The following is a 20,797-nucleotide window of genomic DNA, read 5'->3' on the forward strand; positions in this document are numbered from 1 at the left end:
AGATGTGATGCTCTCTCTAGTCCTAAGTACAGTGTGCCCCAATGTAGAGGTTTCTTGAGTTACTGTTAGAGAATGATTCCAATTCTTAGCAGCCTAATCCCACACTTCAGTACGGATCCCAACTTCTACATCTGTTCAGATGAGCCATTGGCTAAATGGCTGTGTAGTAGTATTCAACAATATTTATTTGTCTTCTTTATGGTGATTTTTAGGACTGGTCATACATACCCCCTTCCTCCTTCATCCTCTCTCTCTTTTCCATGCATATTTTTGAGAGCCCATATGTCTTAGGAATAAAGTTACTGTCTGTTAAGAATTCACAGTCTGCTGGGGTTGAGATAAAAATAAAAAATTCTAGTACAATATGATAAGTGTTATGATACCATGAGAACACAGAGGAGAAACACCTTATCTAGTTTATGGGGATTAGGGGAGGCAATTTAAAGATTATACCTGACACAAATACACAGATATTTGCATATACATGTGTTGGCACACATTTTAAAAAACTAGGTTATTATCATCTCAGAAATAAGGTAGTAATGCCTCAGTGTTGGCTGATATGCCTGCCTCCACCATAGTAAAAGAAACACACTGTCTTAATTGGGGGTTAATATTTGCAAACTACTTGACTTTTCTAGTAGAACGGTGGCACATAATTTTGAGATATTAATGCTTTTCTAATCTCCGCTGTATTTTCAACAGCTGACTTATAGTAAATACCAAAGTAAAACTTTTATAATATGCATGGTAGAGTGGAAAGCATGTCAGATTAGTTTTAAAAAAAGTAGGTGTTAGTCCTATATAGAGGCATTAACTATGTGATTTTGACCAATTTAACTTAATTAAACCTCAGTTTCTTCATTGGAAACATGAAGAAGCTTAGCAAGATGATTTAAAAAAAGTTTTCTTCTAGATTTAAACATCTGACTTTTATTGAAAAAATCTGGTTTATATTAACATTTTGAAATCATTATAATCAGAAGACAATAGATTTTAAGTTCCCACTCCTAGGAAGTGCTTGTATTATTGATGTTCTCTCCCTCCCTATAAAATTTGACTTCATCTTACTAGTCACACAGTTCCCATTATACTAGCCAAGACTTGTCAGACTGGTTCTAGTTAGATCATCAGTGACTTCTTTCTTCACCTCAGTCTAGCCTACAAAGTTGCTGATAGAGCCTGGATACACACACACTTGATGGCAGACCTCGGTCTCCACAGGACCATTCCTCGCTGGTCAGCAATGTATCGGTGAGTTTTCTTCTCTTTTCCTTTGTCTTAAGTTAACTTGCTTAAAGTGGCATGAACCACACCAAGGAATGTGTAGGTCTCCAATTTATTATTTGCTTAATGTGGAAAAATACTTTTGATATTTAACATGAAATTATGTCAAGAAATAGGCTTCTCTTCCTTCTATACTAGTGTTCCCTGTCCTCTTGTGACCCATCCCAAATGTTTATGTACTTTCAGAAGAGCTCAACAAAAGATAAAGGCACATGGTGTTTAACAACTGTCTTTTAGTTTGTTTTGTTTTGAGAAAAATAGAATGTGTTTTTAGCTTCGGTTTTATTTGTCTCAAGTTTATTATATTATATTATATATTATATTATATTTAATACTCAAAATTATACATGAAAAAAAAATCTAAAACCATGAAGATCAAACTTACACTTCTTTCTGTAAGTAAATAGTATAAACTAAAAAATATATATATGTTTTAAAAGAACAAGAAACAATTTAAGAAGGTAATGTGATTAAATTATTATAGTTGGATTTTTAAAATAAATCCAGTGATGTACCTGGTCAAAATCAACTTCTCTAATAGAGAAGTCATAATTATTCTGAGGTTGTTTTCTTTAAAAGTTAGAAACTAAACAGTAACAAGATTTCAGTGTACCAGTTTGGGCTCTGAAAATAATTTTATCTTCATGTTAAAAATTCATTTTCTCTGATTGAGATATTGGCATGCTCTTTTTTGTTAATTTCTGTTTTGAGAAGAAAACAGTTTGAAAAGTATAAATCTTCTAATGGAATCTTAATAGTGAAAAACACTCAGGCTCTGTAGTTGATAGGAAGAAAGTTCTACATAGTCCTCATGAGAAATTTAATACTCTCTATATTTGTTGATGAATCAACTAAGAGCGACAGACATCACAAATTAAATCAGACTTTTCAAGGCTTCCTGCCTTCTGCAAGTACTTCTCTATAATCCATGATGGTTTTGTGTCCTAGCCTTTTTACCTAGATTATCTTTAAGAATATTACTATAGAAAACAGTGCTTTTATTTAAACATATAATTTCTATCAAACTCAAGATTCTAAATTGATTTCAGGCTTTGTCTATGCTAAATCTGAGTGAGTCTGGAGTTTGTGTAGGGGAGTTATAATTTGGAGGTATTGGAACGAATTTTCCTGAGTATAGTCTCTAATTTGAAGCAAAGATGTTTTCAGTCTTGCTTCAGAGTAGATGGAAGATACCTCTCAAGGAAAAACAAACAAACAAAAAACTCCTTCCTGATCTAAAACTTGTATACAAAGTGGAGCATATCGATGTTTGAGTCAGCCTAGGAGATGTTCAGAGAATGGGCTAGAGTGAAAAGGGATTAAATTTATTAGCACATTTGCTGGAATAAGTGTACCAACAAGAATGCTTTGAAAAAAGAGGTATATTGAGATATATAGGCAATTTCTTTTTAAAGCCATTTGCTCATAACTGGGAAGGCATATCAGAAACAGGTGGAGAGTTTTATCAAATGGCATGTTCCTTCCTCTTTGACCAAAATTTTGATAGCCCCTTCCTCACTCCACCTGTTCTAAATGAAAACCACTATGTTAGAATTTAAAGGTTAGAAGAAAGTTAGACCAGGTAAACATTATTCTTCAGATGCTATCATTTTCTCCAAACTGATTTTATACTATCCTTTGAATATGAAGAAATCAACACATTAATTTTATAAAAACACATACAACAGGTTAAAGAACACTTTTTCAGGTATAAGTTTATAGGGAAGAGATTTGAGAAGAGAAGAATATATTTATTAAATATATTTATTATTGATAGGAATGTCTGCCAACTGTATTCACCAGCAACCACTGACAACCAGCAACCACTGACAGCAGACCAAATTTGTAGACATTAATATCTACACATGTTTAGATAGATGAAGGTAAACTGAGTAATATTCAAATGAAACAAAATGGACAACTTTAATTTTTACTTCATAGGGTAAGCATTATCTCTCAACATGTGACCCATGGACCCCCTCCATTAGATTCACTGGGTACTTATTAAAAACAGAAAAGTCCAGCTCCCATCCAAGAAATTCCCGTGAATCTCTGGTTGAGGCATGGGAATTGTATTAAAAGTTACACAAGGTAATTCTTATTTACTGTACAGTTTGAGAAGAACTGATACAGTACAAAGCCATAAAAAACAGGAACTTGTAAGATAGAAAGAAATTAAAGTGGAAATGAAATAGGTCAGTTTTTGAAGTGGTAGCTTTTTGTTTTATTTAAACTGGTATAATTATACCTCAATGGGAGGTGTTCTCTCGCAGTTTACCTTTTCCTCCAAGGGAGAAGAGTAGTCATTTATGCAACATAGTGATGATTAAGGAATAGAGGCTAATTTCAGAATGTCTGGAAAACTGAAGGGAGGATACAGACATAATTTGGGTAGTTTGTGTCAGACAGGGAGGGTGGTCTTATTTGGATTAAGAATCTATTTGTTTACAGGGAAAAATCTCAATGTAAAATTAATCTATTGTAGCAACCTCTTCCTTTTTGCCCTGAAATTAGTCAGTAGATAATGATACTGAAGGGTCCCTCTACTGAGGTGCAGGTCCAGAGTTGCTTTATGATAGTGTTCCAAGCGTTTAATGCTGTGCCTCACTTCTTCAGCTAAGATCAGTCCTGGTCCATGTAACAACTTTTAATGAGTTCTCATTGTGTACTAAGTTCTGTATGGAAGAAAACTTTGTTGAGCACCTATTATGTATTGCACATTTTGTAAAATGTTATCTGATTGAATTTTGGCAATACTTTGAGAAACCATTATTGTTATCTCTCCTTAAAAAGATGAAATAACTGCAGCTCAGATTGTCCAGGGTTAGTAAGTGTTGGATCTAGAACCTGACCTTGGCATTTCTGGCTTTAAAGTCTATGTTCTTTCTACTGTAACACACTGTCTTATCATGTGTGGGAAGCTAAAAGAAGAGTCTTTGGAAAGTTTGCCCTCTAACAGAGAAATGGAAAACGTGCACACATGCATATACACACACAGAGAAAATGTGTATGTATGTGTAGGCATACATGTTTATATAATGTATAGGCAAAGAAACAGGTCAGTTCAGGTTAATATGAAAGAATGCACATATATGCTGACGGAGGAAGGGTGGTGGTATAATTTTACTTTCATTGACAGGTCTTTACAAATGTTTTGAAGAATGCACAGACTACCGTTATATAATTTTCTTAAAACTGTCTCTGTATTTAAACAAGATAAGAACATGACCTAACTTTTCCGCACTATCTCAAAGGTGATCAGTGACTGAGAGTACAGCACGTCAATTATATTATCACTGTTTTCTAAAAAAGATTGCAACATTTGCTATTGTGTGAAAATCAAGTTCATCTTAGTGCAGCATTTTATGGAAGGAATTCATCAGTCTGTAATAATTATAACTGTCTAGTGAACCTTTGTTATTTTTTCATTATTGTCTGCTTTCCTCCAAAAATATAATTGCTTCAATATAATAAGGGAATAAATAGAAACATTCAAGAAAAAAAGCAACATCATGTGCTTGTCAGCACTGAGATTTATAATTATGCCTGATGCTTTTGTGCCTGAGGATGGGGCTATTGGGCAGTTGTGGAGCAAGTCTTCTAAGATGGTCGGTGGTGAAATGAGTGCTCTGTCTGCGTTTCATGGCTTTATCAGGGTTAGATTTTAGAGGAACTCCACTAAGTACATCTCAAAGCACACTCCTTTGGACATATTCTCATCAAAGATGGTGGATAAGAATTGTGGAGAATGTTCTCACAGTTTCAAGCATAATTTGATAGGTTTGAAATGAGTGGATTAGAGGGTAGGAAAGTTTTAAGATGTTGAGGGAAAAAAAATGCGCTGCAGACATACCAGGTCATGCCAGAACCTGCAAGCTGAACCTTCTCCCAGGTACATATATGGCCTGAATGTTTGAGCAATTTCTGAGAATTTTACAATAGTAATTCTGAGAAGATAGAACTAAGTTTAGGGGAATCCAAAGTATCAGTCACCATTAAATTCTATCTTGCAGTCTTTCAACCTTTTATCTGAAGATGTCAGATGATGTCTTTTTTTTGAAGCTGCAAAAGCAAATACAGAAGGATTTAGCACTCTGTTTAAAGTTGAGCTATGATTCAGTGCAGAACAAATAATAATTGCTATCATTTGTTTCACAAGTACTGTGTACCAACTACTGTTCTAAAATAGCATGCACATTTAATCTTTATAACAAACAATGGTTATATTATTATACCCATTTCACAGATGAGGAAACTGAGGCTCAGACAGTATTTGCCTAGAGGTGATAATGGCAGAACTGGGAATTAACCCTGGTCTATCTGACTCCAACCCATGCTCTTAATCACAAGGCTATACCATCCCCACAATTCCTCCTTTATCTACCTAGGTGATGCTACTGCTATGCTGACTTAACTGTCTTATTGTGTTAAAAGATATAAAAGTTATATTTACAAGGAACAATGTTATTGTTCAATGGATAATCTTCTAAGTAGACCTCTGAGGATTGTAGACAGGAAGCATCTCTGTGTTCTATAAATTAAGGGATACCACAGTCAAAGATTAGGTAGTTTGCATGTGGTCACAGGAATGGGTGAGTCAGTCAATACTAAAGCTTGAATCTGTCCTCCCAGTTCACCTGTGTACTAAGTCCAATGTTGTCAAGTAGAAGAGTTAAACCAACACAGGTGTCTACCTGACCCAGGAAATATTGTTATTGTTATTACTATTACCATTTGAATTTGTATAGAATTATACGGACTTTTAAAAATTGGTTATTGCACATTAAAAGCTTAGCAGGTCACAGCAAAATTCAGAGAGGGTACATGTAGTAGGATATATATGTATATACACATATATATGTTCTTTACACATAATTCCAACATATATTCTTATTTGATACCTATCAACAACTGTGAGGCAGACAATTTTAATATTATCATGATTTTACAGATAGGAAAACCAAAGATTAGGAAGACTGAGATTTCCAAATCTCTGAGTAAGTGATTGGTAGAACTGGAGTTTGCCATACATTTCTAACTCTGGTCCTGAACTTTCTAATACTCCCTGCTGCCTCCACTACATCATGATCCCTGGAATCACAAGTGTTCCCCTTGGTTAAGCAGAGGTAACTTTCCTTTCTCTTTAAACAATTAGCTTAACCCTTGTGTCTCAACTTTCCTAGTCCAGAAAATACCAAAGATAATAAATAATACATCTAAAATATTTCAAACCAATCTTTCAAACCTTACAGTACATTCAAGTTGTAATTAAGCACTTGGATATATATTACTGGATTCAACAGCAAAGCTAGATTTGGGATTCCTTTTTTTCTTTTAACATCTTTATTGGAGTATAATTGCTTTACAATGGTGTGTTAGTTTCTGCTTTATAACAAAGTGAATCAGTTATACATATACATACGTTCCCATATCTCTTCCCTCTTGCATCTCCCTCCCTCCCACCCTCCCTATCCCACCCCTCTAGGTTGTCACAAACCACCAAGCAGATCTCCCTATGCTATGCGGCTGCTTCCCACCAGCTATCTATCTTATGTTTGGTAGTGTATATATGTCCATGCCACTCTCTCGCTTTGTCACAGCTTACCCTTCCCCTCCCCATATCCTCAAGTCCATTCTCTAGTAGGTCTGTGTCTTTATTCCCATCTTACCCCTAGGTTCTTCATGACCTTTTCTTTTTTCTTAGATTACATATATATGTGTTAGCATATGGTATTTGTTTTTCTCTTTCTGACATACTTCACTCTGTATGACAGACTCTAGATCCATCCACCTCACTACAAATAACTCAATTTCGTTTCTTTTTATGGCTGAGTAATATTCCATTGTATCATCTGACACCGGTCAGAATGGACATCATCAAAAAATCTAGAAACAATAAATGCTGGAGAGGATGTGGAGAAAAGGGAACACTCTTGCACTGTTGGTGGGGATGTAAATAGATACAGCCACTATGAAGAACAGTATGGAGCTTCCTTAAAAAACTAAAAATAGAATTACCATATGACCCAGAAATCCCACTACTGGGCATATACCCTGAGAAAACCATAATTCAAAAAGAGTCATGTACCAAAATGTTCATTGCAGCTCTATTTACAATAGCCTGGACATGGAAGCAACCTAAGTGTCCATCAACAGATGAATGGATAAAGAAGATGTGGCACATATATACAATGGGCTTCTTAAGTAGAGTTCTAAATCCTTGCACAAAACTGTATATGTCATGGCTGACCATTGGCTTGATGTATAGATTCTTAGAGCTAAAAAGGTCCAAAGATGAGTAGTTTTACACATTTTCTTTACCAGTTGAATCCCTTTCACACATAAGGCTAATGCAAACCCCTGCTGCGTGGAGCAGTGTTGCTCTGGGTGGAGTGGGAATAAGGCTTGGGAGCCTCACCTGTTCCATCTTCTCCTTATCCCCTCAGTCACATGAGGCAATTTGAGGGATTTTTCAACCTGTTTTGAAAACAAATTAATTCCTCATTATGAAGGAGGAATAATGACAAAGCCAACATTTGCTGTGCATGTACTGTGTACTTGGTATAATGCCAATTGCTCCATAAGCGTTATTCCATTTAATCCTTAGAAGAACCCTATAGTTAGGTTCTATCATTATCCCCATTTATGGGAGGGGAAATGTAGACTTAGAGAAGGTGAGTAACTTGCTTGGAGCCATCTAGCTAGTAAGAGGTAGAGCCGGGGCGAAACCCAAGCTGTTTGACGCAAAAGCCCAGACCTATATCCACTAAGCAAGAAAATAGAAGTCATTTGCTTAAAGTCGTAGAACTTTTTACAATGAGATTGTCGATGAAAACTTGGTCTCCTTATTTATTAGCATCAGATTTATTACTTGTATCTCAAAATTGTGCAGCTAGAAAATATTAAGTAAAAATATTTTATTAAGTAAATATATTTCTTGAATGTCTTCTTCTCCCAAAGATAATTACATAAAAAAATCACAATTTACTTTGATTGCAACTAATCTGTTTTGCATATTGCAATAGTATCAGCTTAGATATGAGTGACAGGAAGCTTAGGATAAAGTGGCTTACATAAAATGTCATTTTATTTCAGTTTAATGTAAAACAAGTCTGGAGATAGTCAGGTAGGGGCTGATAGGGAGGTTTACCAAGTAATTAGGAATCTAGGCTTCTACTGCTGTGCTGTCCTATCAACATGAACATATATCCTCCCAATCATGGTTTAGTATGGTTGCCAGAGCTCCAACTAGCACATCAGGATTCTACCCACTGGAATAGAGACTCCATTGGTCAGAACTTATATTCACAGGGAGAGTCATGGATAAAGGACATTATTCTATTTTCCAGGGGGCCATATGCTCAACCAAAAATCAAAGATTCTATTATTAAGGAAAATATTTGGGATAGGCACATATGAGTCTGTAGCACAGACATGCTTAGTTCGAATGATGAGAGGTATATCCTGTTGTGATGAACAGTAGGCAGATGAATATATGGGTCTGAAGTTTAGACAAATAATCTGTATTTATAGATTTGGTAGCCATCAGCATTTAGATATGAATTAAAGACATGGACATTAGTGACTGAAAATATTTAGCCCTTTTGGATAAAATAATACTTTTTAAAATAAATTTATTATTTTTGGCTGTGTTGGGTCTTCGTTGCTGCTCACGGGCTTTCTCTAGTTGGGGCGAGAGGGGGCTATTCCTCGTTGCGGTGCGTAGGCTTCTCATTGCGGTGACTTCTCTTGTTGCGGAGCACGGGCTCTAGGCGCACGGGTTTCAGTAGATGCGGCACATGGGCTCAGTAGATGCGGCACATGGGCTCAGTAGTTGTGGCTCATGGGCTCTAGAGTGCAGGATCAGTAGTTGTGGCGCACGGGCTTAGTTGCTCCGCGGCATGTGGGATCTTCCTGGACCAGGGTTCGAACCCATGTCCCCTGCATTGGCAGGCGGATTCTTAACCACTGCGCCACCAGGGAAGCCCTAGATAAAATAATACTTTTATAATTTTATGGTATTTGCACAGTAAATTCTACCTAATTCTAATATGAATCTGAGCATATTTCACTATGTTATTATTAAAATGCCAATATATTAAAGTATAATTAAGTAAATATATTTATATTAAGTAAATATATAATGATCAACTTCACAAATTTGTGTTCCATCCAAAAGTTAAGACTCAATACTTCCATTATATTATAGGTCAACAACTGAGGCAGGAAATTCATTAGTCAAGAAATCCCTCTTTTGGAAGAATAATACAAACACTAACAAGAGTCAATACATTTCCAGTTGTCTCTCATTGCTAAATTAATTCAGATAGGGTTTTATTATATACAGAAATTTCTAGATTATCTGAGGGATTCTTTGTGTATGGCTTATAGTACTTGCCAGGGAAACAGCAGCCAGGAGGACACCACACAGTCTAGCACATGTTGCAGCTGGCACACTCCAATTTTAAGGCCCATCAGTGGCTTGCACAAAATGCAGTTTTACAAGTCTAGGAATTTTAAAACTGGCTTAGGATGCAAGTAGTCAAGAAACTTAATGACTTCCTCATATGAAACTTGGATTATTTCAAATGACTTGCAGACTCTTAATTTGACCATTCCAAATGATCTGGCATGTAGCCATCAGAAAAATAACATGTGAAAAATTATGTTAAAGTTGATTGTTTAAAAAATGCTAAATTTTAATTATAATAATGTTGAGCATTTTTAGGTTATTTGAGGCATGGAAGGCGAGCTTTGGTGGAAACTAAAGAGCAGCTAGATCAATTAAACTTCTCATTGTTTTCTAACAAATGAAGAAAATGAGAGCATACTTTGCATCATTTAAGTTGGGGGTTACAGGATGCTGGAACTTCCGTGATGTTGAATATGCTCTCAGATTTCTCATCTGAGAAACTTAGGACTTAGATGAAAGGACTTAGTCTTTCAATAAAAGTTCTAAGATGGAGACACAGGTCACTAGTCTTCCAGTTCAGAGTTATTTCCACCATATCATGCCAACTTTCATAAGAGGCATCTAGACAAAGTCATGAGAAAGATTTGGTAGAAAGATATCTAATGTTACAAAACAATTTCTGAAAGGGAGTGCTATACATTAGCAGCTTCAAGAGTGTCTCTAGCTCAGGTTTCTCAACCATTTTTTCTTCTGACACAACAGCCACAACATAGTCACACACTCCCTGTTAATGCTTTTTTTTCCTTCCACATTTTAAAATGCATACAATTCCCTACGACTAGCTGCAACGGTGTCTCTTGTCAACATTTTTGTGGGAAACTGCTGCTTTTAAAATTGCTGACTCAGATCATTTTGACTTATTATCTTGAACTGCAAAGAGTGTGAAGAAAATAAAGCAAATATGTTAGTGTAATTAAGTGTTAAAGTAGCTCACTTTATAATTCTATAGACCCATACCTAATTACTTAATAATATCTTTAAATTTTTTGCACCCCATCTATCTGTGACTGTAAATTTCTAGACGTCAGGCAGAGTGCCAACCTAAATCTCAGTTTGTAGTTTCCTGTGACACATCATATCTGGCTGGGAACTTAATAAAGAGCTAGATGATAACACAGTGGAGACCAGAGACATTCGTTACAGTTGAATTGTCACTAATAGTTATATAACACACATGTCCAATAAAAGCCTGATGATACCATATTTGTAATCACAAATTCCTTTTAAAGTAGGTGGGAGGAAACATATTATCACTTGAGTTTTATGGTTAGTTAAATATAGGAGTCGTTAAGCTATGGGTTTTACCTAAGTTAACAGTTAGTGGTAGGGTTTTCTTTCATTCCCAATATTTATTAAAAACTTACTATTGCACTTAGTAATACTATGCTTATTAAAAACTTATTATGGTACTAAGTAATAATATATTTTTATGTCTATGATTCAACTTTTAGGTACTTTATAATGTGAAAGTGCCACACAGAGCCATTTCAATAATTCGCAAAGTGTTGTCAGATATTTAAAAACATTATCTTAGAGCTTGGTATAAATAATTTCACACTGCTTCCCCCACATAAAATTGTTTTTATTGAATAGTCATTGGTGCCATTTTCCAGTATTGAGGGGCATACTAAGAGTATTATAAAACTAATTTTTGTTTCTATGCTAAGAATATTGTGGTGAATAGAGTTCATGATATTACACAGTATTCTTTTTATTAGAATCTGAAAGAATTGTATTGTGGCTAAGTAATTGCTCAGTTTTAATCTTATGGGTGACATGAAGAATGTAACTGAATAGGGTTTAGTTGTTTTCTTGTTTAGTTTTGTTTAGTTTTGCTTTTGAGTTCGCTGCTAGAAAGCTACAAAGTTTGTCATCTGACTTAAGGAAATATCTAGATAGGAATTATGACATGTAGTTTTAGTACTCTTCTCATTTTGTGTTTTCACTTATGTTTTGCTTTATTCTTGCATCTCTATGTTTAATTTAATACCATATATGTAAATGTAATTTAATACTATACATCACTTTATAATTATATAAATGTAAATATATATCTTTATAAGCTACCTTAAATCAGTCTAGAACAAGGTAGAATATAAATAAAAACATTTAGAATAAAAACAATGAGTTTCCCACCATTTGTCTTGGTGCTATTAAAAGAAAATGGAAACAGTTGTCTGGTAATTAGACTACCACCTTATTATGTTTGTAACTTCTCTTTGAGAACTATTCACAGTTATTATGGTAGGGAATGCAACCATAATTCAGTCCAAGGGCCTGGCTGATGCTATCAGACACTTTATAGGTATGTTTGTATAACAGTGGACACGGCAGCAGTAGGCTATTTGTAATTTATTTTTTGAATTGTATTTTATTTATTTTTTTATACAGCAGGTTCTTATTAGTCATCAATTTTATACACTTCAGTGTATACATGTCAATCCCAATCTCCCAATTCATCACACCATCCCCACCCCCACCCCCCCGCCGCTTTCCCCACTTGGGGTCCATACATTTGTTCTCTACATCTGTGTCTCTATTTCTGTCCTGCAAACTGGTTCATCTGTACCATTTTTCTAGGTTCCACATATATGCATTAATATACGATATTTGTTTTTCTCTTTCTGACTTATTTCACTCTGTATGACAGTCTCTAGATCCATCCACATCTCAACGAATGACCCAATTTCATTCTTTTTTATGGCTGAGTAATATTCCATTGTATATATGTACCACCTCTTCTTTATCCATTCATCTGTCGATGGGCATTTAGGTTGCTTCCATGACCTGGCTATTGTAAACAGTGCTGCAATGAACATTGGGGTGCATGTGTCTTTTAGAATTATGGTTTTCTCTGGATATATGCCCAGTAGTGGGATTGCTGGATTATATGGTAATTCTATTATTAGTTTTTTAAGGAACCTCCATACTGTTCTCCATAGTGGCTGTATCAATTTACATTCCCACCAACAGTGCAAGAGGGTTCCCTTTTCTCCACACCCTCTCCAGCATTTGTTGTTTGTAGATTTTCTGGTGATGCCTATTCTAACTGGTGTGAGGTGATACTTCATTGTAGTTTTGATTTGCATTTCTCTAATAATTAGTGATGTTGAACAGCTTTTCATGTGCTTCTTGGCCATCTGTATGTCTTCTTTGGAGAAATGTCTATTTAGGTCTTCTGCCCATTTTTGGATTGGGTTGTTTTTTTCACACACACACACACACACACACACACACACACACACACACTGTATTTTATTTTTACAAGAGCTAAATTAACTGACACCAAGCATTATAAATGGATGACTAAAACAAAAGCAACAATGATTGCATTTACCAAACACAAAACACACTCAAACTATGTCATAATATTGACATTCAGTCCAGTAATCCTCCACTGTAACAGCTCCTTTACTTTGCAGTGAAAATTGATTTGTATATTTTTTGCCTCTGAGTCCTTGTGGGGCTTTTTTGTTTTATTCAAACAGAAATTCACAAAAATTATAATCATCTTCATCAGTTCACTCAGTCCCATGTAATTTTTTTTTCATCTTCATCTTTTGTTAGCACTTTTATGAATTCTTCAGTTTTCCATTAGAGTTCTGAAAATGCTTATTCATTCAGTTCAGCAGTATAGTCAGTTACCAGAAACCTGTACTTGTCAGAGTCTTTTCCATGAATTCCTTGAAGATGAAACCCATTATAGGAACATATTTGCAAAAGCATCACAGTGGGTTGTTTGTTTTTTTAATATTGAGCTGCATGAGCTGTTTATATATTTTCGAGATTAATCCTTTGTCCATTGATTAGTTTGCAAATATTTTCTCCCATTCTGAGGGTTGTCTTTTCATCTTGTTTATGGTTTCCTTTGCTGTGCAAAAGCTTTTAAGTTTCATTAGGTCCCATTTGTTTATTTTCGTTTTTATTTCCATTACACTAGGAGGTGGATCCAAAAAAATCTTGCTGTGATTTATGTCAAAGAGTGTTCTTCCTATGTTTTCCTCTAAGAGTTTTATAGTGTCCAGTCTTACATTTAGGTCTCTAATCCATTTTGAGTTTATTTTTGTGTATGGTGTTAGGGAGTGTTCTAATTTCATTCTTTTACATGTAGCTATCCAGTTTTCCCAGCACCATTTATTGAAGAGACTGTCTTTTCTTCATTGTATATCCTTGCCTCCTTTGTCATAGATTAGCTGACCATAGGTGTGTGGGTTTATCTCTGGGCTTTCTATCTTGTTCCATTGATCTATATTTCTGGTTTTGTGCCAGTACCATATTCTCTTGATTACTGTAGCTTTATAGTGTAGTCTGCAGTCAGGGAGTCTGATTCCTCCATCTCCATTTTTTTCCCTCAAGACTGCTTTGGTTATTTGGGGTCTTTTGTGTCTCCCTACAAATTTTAAGATTTTTTGCTCTGGTTCTGTAAAAAGTGCCATTGGTAATTTGATAGGGATTGCACTGAATCTGTAGATTGCTTTGGGTAGTATAGTCATTTACACAATATTGATTCTTCCAATCCAAGAACACGGTATATCTCTCCATCTGTTGGTATCATATTTAATTTCTTTAATCAGTGTCTTATAGTTTTCTGCATACAGGTCTTTTGTCTCCCTAGGTAGGTTTATTCCTAGGTATTTTATTCTTTTTGTTGCAATGGTAAATGAGATTGTTTCCTTAATTTCACTTTCAGATTTTTCATCATTAGTGTATAGGAATGCAAGAGATTTCTGTGCATTAATTTTGTATCCTGCAACTTTACCAAATTCATTGATTAGCTCTAGTAGTTTTTTGGTGGCATCTTTAGGATTCTCTATGCATAGTATCATGTCATCTACAAACAGTGACAGTTTTACTTCTTCTTTTCCAGTTTGGATTCCTTTTATTTCTTTTTCTTCTCTGATTGCCATGGCTAGCACTTCCAAAACTCTGTTGAATAATAGTGGTGAGAGTGGACATCCTTGTCTTGTTCCTGATCTTAGAGGAAATGCTTTCAGTTTTTCACCATTGAGACTGATGTATGCTGTGGGTTTGTCATATATGGCCTTTATTATATTGAGGTAGTTTCCCTCTATGCCCACTCTCTGGAGAGTTTTTATCATAAATGGGCGTTGGATTTTGTCAAAAGCTTTTTCTGCATTTATTGAGATGATCATATCTTTTTTATTCAATTTGTTAATATGGTGTATCACATTGATTGATTTACATATATTGAAGAATCCTTGCATCTCTGGGATAAATCACACTTGATCATGGTGTATGATCCTTTTAACGTGTTGTTGGATTCTGTTTGCTACTATTTTGTTGAGGATTTTTGCATCGATATTCATGAGTGATATTGGTCTGTAGTTTTCTTTTTTTGTAGTATCTTTGTCTTGTTTTGGTAACACGGTGATGGTGGTCTCATAGAATGAGTTTGGGAGTGTTCCTTCCTCTGCAGTTTTTTGGAAGAGTTTGAGAAGAATGGTGTTAGCTCTTCTCTAAATGTTTGATTGAATTCACCTGTGAGGCCGTCTGGTCCTGGACTTTTGTTTGTTGGAAGATTTTTAATCTCAGTTTCAATTTCATTACTTGTGATTGGTCTATTCACAATTGGAAGATTATACCTTTCTAAGAATTTGTCCATTTCTTCCAGGTTGTCCATTTTATTGGCATAGAGTTGCTTGTAGTAGTCTCTTAGGATGCTTTGTATTTCTGCAGTGACTGTTGTAACTGTTCCATTTTCATTTCTAATTTTATTTATTTGGGTCCTCTCCCTCTTTTTCTTGATGAGTCTGGCTAGTGGTTTATCAATTTTGGTTATCTTCTCAAAGAACCAGCTGTTAGTTTTATTGATCTTTGCAATTGTTTTCTTTGCTTCTATTTCATTTATTGTTGCTCTGATCTTTATGATTTCTTTCCTTCTGCTAACTTTGGGTTTTGTTTGTTCTTCTTTCTCTAGTTCCTTTAGGTGTAAGGTTAGATTGTTTATTTGAGATTTTTCTTGTTTCTTGAGGTAGGCTTTTATAGCTATAAACTTCCCTCTTAGAACTGCTTTTGCTGCATCCCATAGGTTTTGGATCATCGTGTTTTCATTGTCATTTGTCTCTAGGTATTTTTTGATTTCTTCTTTGATTTCTTCAGTGATCTCTTGGTTGTTTAGTAACGTATTGTTTAGCCTCCATGTGTTTGTGTTTTTTACGTTTTTTTCCCTGTAATTCATTTCTAATCTCATAGCCTTGTGGTCAGAAAAGATGCTTGATATGATTTCAATTTTGTTAAATTTACTGAGGCTTGATTTGTGACCCAAGATGTGATCTATCCTGGAGAATGTTCCATGTGCACTTGAGAAGAAAGTGTAATCTGCTGTTTTTGGATAGAATGTCCTATAAATATCAATTAAGTCCATCTTGTTTAATGTGTCATTTAAAGCTTCTGTTTCCTTATTAATTTTCTGTCTGGATGATCTGTCCATTGGTGTAAGTGAGGTGTTAAAGTCCCCCACTATTACTGTGTTACTGTTGATTTCCTGTTTTATAGCTGTTAGCATTTGCCTTATGTATTGATGTGTTCCTATGTTGGGTGCATATATATTTATAATATTTGTTATATCTTCTTCTTGGATTGATCCCTTGATCATTATGTAGTGTCCTTCCTTGTCTCTTGTAACATTCTTTATTTTAAAGTCTATTTTATCTGATATGAGTATTGCTACTCCAGCTTTCTTTAGATTCCCATTTGCATGGAATATCTTTTTCCATCCCCTCACTTTCAGTGTGTGTCCCTAGGTTTGAAGTGGGTCTCTTGTAGACAGCATAGATATGGGTCTTGCTTTTGTATCCATTCAGCAAGCCTGTGTCTTTTGGTTGGAGCATTTAATGTATTCCCGTTTATGGTAATTATTGATATGTATGTTCCTATGACCATTTTCTTAATTGTTTTGGGTTTGTTTTTGTAGGTCATTTTCTTCTCTTGTGTTTCCCACTTAGAGAAGTTCCTTTAGCATTTGTTGTAGAGCTGGTTTGGTGGTGCTGAATTCTCTTAGCTTTTGCTTGTCTGTAAAGCTTTTGATTTCTCCATCGAATCTGAATGAGATCCTTGCCGGGTAGAGTAATCTTGGTTGTAGGTTCTTCCCTTTCATCACTTTAAGTATATCATGCCACTCCCTTCTGGCCTGTAGAGTTTCTGCTGAGAAATCAGCTGTTAACCTTATGGGGATTCCCTTGTATGTTATTTGTCATTTTTCCCTTGCTGCTTTCAATAATTTTTCTTTTTCTTTAATTTTTGCCAATTTGATTATTATGTGTGTCGGTGTTTTTCTCCTTGGGTTTATCCTGTATGGGACTCTCTGTCCTTCCTGGACTTTGGTGGCTATTTCCTTTCCCATGTTAGGGAAGTTTTCGACTATAATCTCTTCGAATATTTTTTCTGGTCCTTTTCTCTCTCTTCTCCTTCTGGGACCCCTATAATGCGAATGTTGTTGTGTTTAATGTTGTCCCAGAGGTCTCTTAGGCTGTCTTCATGTCTTTTCATTCTTTCTTCTTTATTCTGTTCCACAGCAGTGAATTCCACCATTTTGTTTTCCAGGTCAGTTATCTGTTCTTCTGCTTTAGTTATTCTGCTATTGATTCCTTCTAGTGTAGTTTTCATTTCAGTTATTGTTTTGTTCATCTCTGTTTGTTTGTTCTAGGTCTTTGTTAAACATTTCTTGCATCTTCTCGATCTTTGCCTCCATTTTTTTTCCGAGGTCCTGGCTCATCTTCATTATCATTATTCTGAATTCTTTTTCTGGAAGGTTTCCTATCTCCAGTTCATTTAGTTGTTTTTCTGGGGTTTTATCTTGTTCCTTCATCTGGTACATCTTCATCTGGTACAAAAGGCCCTCTGCCTTTTCATCTTGTCTATCTTTCTGTGAATGTGGTTTTTTGTTCCACAGGCTGCAGAATTGTAGTTCTTCTTGCTTCTTCTGTCTTCCCTCTGTATTATTTGTAATTTTATAAGTAGTAATTTATTTGTATTTCTTTTAAAAACATAGCAATGAAAACATATGATCCATGAGCATGTATTCAATATTTTAGTTCTGCCCTGGATATTTTAATAGTCTTGTTCAAGACTAAAATAAGAATCTAATAAGATTGAAGATCTCACCAATGCCAGCTGATATGATTCTTCCACAAAGCACAAAGCATCTGAAGTGTTTGTGTGAACAAGACAAGCAGGCACAATCTATAAGGTAAAGAAATGAGCTAGTGCCAAATACTCAACAAAAACTGAATAAATATTTATTAACTAATATTTTAAAACTTAAGCACTGACTTAGGGAATTAGTAATGTCATGAGGTACTATGCTGTTACTTCATTGTGGTATCTTTCCTTATGCTTTTGTTTGGATATTGTAATTATATACAGACATTCAATGACCACAAATAAGAAGTGTCTCCTGAAATTAATGTCTCCTTATTTTCATTTATCACTTTCTGAACTATGATAATACTTCACAGTAGATAGATAAAATCATAGTTGGAAAATTATATATTTTAAACAGGTGAAATAGACATATCAACCACAAAGCTTGATTATTATATAAAGTGTTTTATGGAAATCAGGTTTTACTTAAATAGTAATTATTCTTCACAACGTCTGACCTTTCTTTTCTTTTTGTAATATTCCAAGTTCTTTTCTAAGACTAAGGCAGAACAGAAGTGCTTTGAGAGAGGTTGAAACCCATGTTGTGGTACTGACAAATGGTCAGTTCAATTTGGCTTAATCGACTTCAGTTCAATCCCCTCTGTGAATATATATTGAGCATCAGAGTGGTCAGAGAATAAAGAGATAAGTAAGGCACAGACATTATCCCCAAGGGGTTCAAGATGTATATTATGATGTGATACTTAGGGGTGAATATAGTTTACTGAAATAAAGGGGACTTTTCTGAACTGGCTCTTAAATGCACAAAGGCTTTTATGATGCAAGCAAATTACAGACTCTGAGTTACTCCATATAGGAGGCAGCAGGAACAAAGGCAAAGAGCTAGAAAGCTCGTGGGGAAGAGGGGGAATGCCAGGCTAACTGAGGCCAACTTGGGTTTCAAGTGATCCTAGCCATTGGCTCTATCACTTCCAGAAAGAGCACTTACTGTAATGGATAATGATTCAGAGATTGGGGAGGCAGATGAGAAACCTGTCATCGAGCTGGACGATGAGTTTTAGTGACAATTATCAGAACAAAGTTAGCGGTAATGGGATTGGAGACACACTAAATTAGATTTGCCATGCAGTTGAGACTAAAAAATGAAAAGACTATTTTAACTTCCCAACACAATTATCATTGACTTGTAGGCTATTGCTTATGTCAGCCATCAGTAAACTATGGCCCAAGGGTGAAATCCAGCCCACGACCTGTTTTGAGCTTGAGTTAAGAGTGATTTTTATACTTTCTAAATGGTTGAAACAAATCAAAATTAAAAAAATATTTCATGACAAGTGAAAATTATACAAAAGTCAAATTTCAGTGTACAGAAATAAAGTTTTATTGGAACACAGCCATGTTCATTTGTATATGTATTGTCTGTAGCTGCTTTTGCAGTACAATGGCAGAGCTGACTAGTTGCAATAGGGAGTGTGTGGTCCAGAATATCTAAAATAGTTACTATCTGGACCTTCACAGAAAACTTTGCTGACCTCTGGCTTAAGTAGTTAATGATGAATTAGCATCACCAGCTTTATAGATATTGTGCACGTGTTCATTCAAAACAGCTCAGCTGGACTGAGCTGATGAAACATTCCAACTAAGAATATCAGCACTGCTTACCATTACAGAGAATGGCAATGAGTTGGACATCTACTATTAATCGGTCCATGGTGGTGGTGTTAGGAAAGCGTTTGTTCTGGTAAACTTTCCTCTGAAGCACTGTGAGCCTTGACTTATGGTTCTCCAGTGTTTGCCATGTGGGTTATTTGTGGTAGTATGCTTTTTCCTCTCCTCTTTTTGTTGTTGTTTCTGCTGCTTTTCTTTCTTATACTATTCTAGAAAAAGACACATTAAGAAGTGATAATGATAATGCACCTCTGGACTTGTCTTCTGGTAATTTGGAGATTATAAAAATATAACCATATTTTAACTGCTATATTCACCTGCTACATTCACCGTCTAATTACACATCCTCAATTGAAAAGAAAAATCGTAGAAAGAAATCTGATACCACTGAAGCTATTAGAATTTATCCAGTCTGTCTGAAGGTGGTTTTATAAGAGCAGGTTCATGTAAGTTTCAACAGGCCCCAGTAATGATTGGACAAGTGTTTATGTGCAGGAAGAGGTTAGCTACACAAGTGTCTGTTGATATGTAAAATAGATTTATTCCTCCATTTTACTAATTTTTTTTAGCACACTTCTACTACATCTAATTTGGAGCAATTCAGTATGGAATCACTTGCTGAGAGAACAAACAAAAAAAGTAATTAAGGAACGGGGTGAATCAGTTTGAAAAGCAATCTCATACAGACTGGGAAAGGAAGAGATAATGTTTCAAATGAAAAAATCTCAGTAATGTGGTCATTACCATTATTATTAATAATTAAAATAATGATGATAATAATAATAGTCCTTACTATTTGTACAATGATTTTCTACTGGGCAGCTCAAAGTAATGAAATACTTCATCATTTTTATCTCTAAGAGCTCATCAAGTTAGGAAGGGTCTGGAATTCTTATCCTTGTTTTTCATATGGAGAAAATAAGGGAGAGAAGTGAATCTGCTGGTACCACACTATACAGTAGGTTGGTGGTCAGAATCAGAAACATACTCTCTTAACTGTTTATTCAAAGTGTTTTTGATGGATTCTCTTTTTTCTTTATCCCATACTATCCCTATTATTTCCCTCAAAGCCACCAAAGACAGAGCATCCCTAAAATAGTTTTGAAAGGTGGGAGACAGGAAAAGAAGACACAGCAGTACCTCAAACAAGATAGTGATAGGAACTCCATGAAGAGACATGTATAACCGTCCTCGTTACTTTCTCTCTCTTTTTTCTCTCTCTCTCATTTAATTCGAAAGCCATGA

General features: G+C 35.3%; 1 protein-coding gene across 1 annotated transcript in view; it reads left to right on the forward strand.

Moving 5' to 3' along the window:
* Positions 1–1,147: 1,147 nt before the first annotated feature.
* Positions 1,148–20,797, forward strand: part of TMPRSS11E (transmembrane serine protease 11E) — a 53,850-nt gene continuing 34,200 nt past the window's right edge. Inside the window, exon 1 of the mRNA XM_060148077.1 lies at positions 1,148–1,254. Coding sequence (XP_060004060.1) covers positions 1,202–1,254 — 53 coding nt within the window. The 5' untranslated portion in view covers positions 1,148–1,201. The remainder of the gene's footprint in view (positions 1,255–20,797) is intronic.

This window comes from Lagenorhynchus albirostris, chromosome 4, assembly GCF_949774975.1.
Source record: "Lagenorhynchus albirostris chromosome 4, mLagAlb1.1, whole genome shotgun sequence".
Classification (NCBI taxonomy): domain Eukaryota; kingdom Metazoa; phylum Chordata; class Mammalia; order Artiodactyla; family Delphinidae; genus Lagenorhynchus; species Lagenorhynchus albirostris.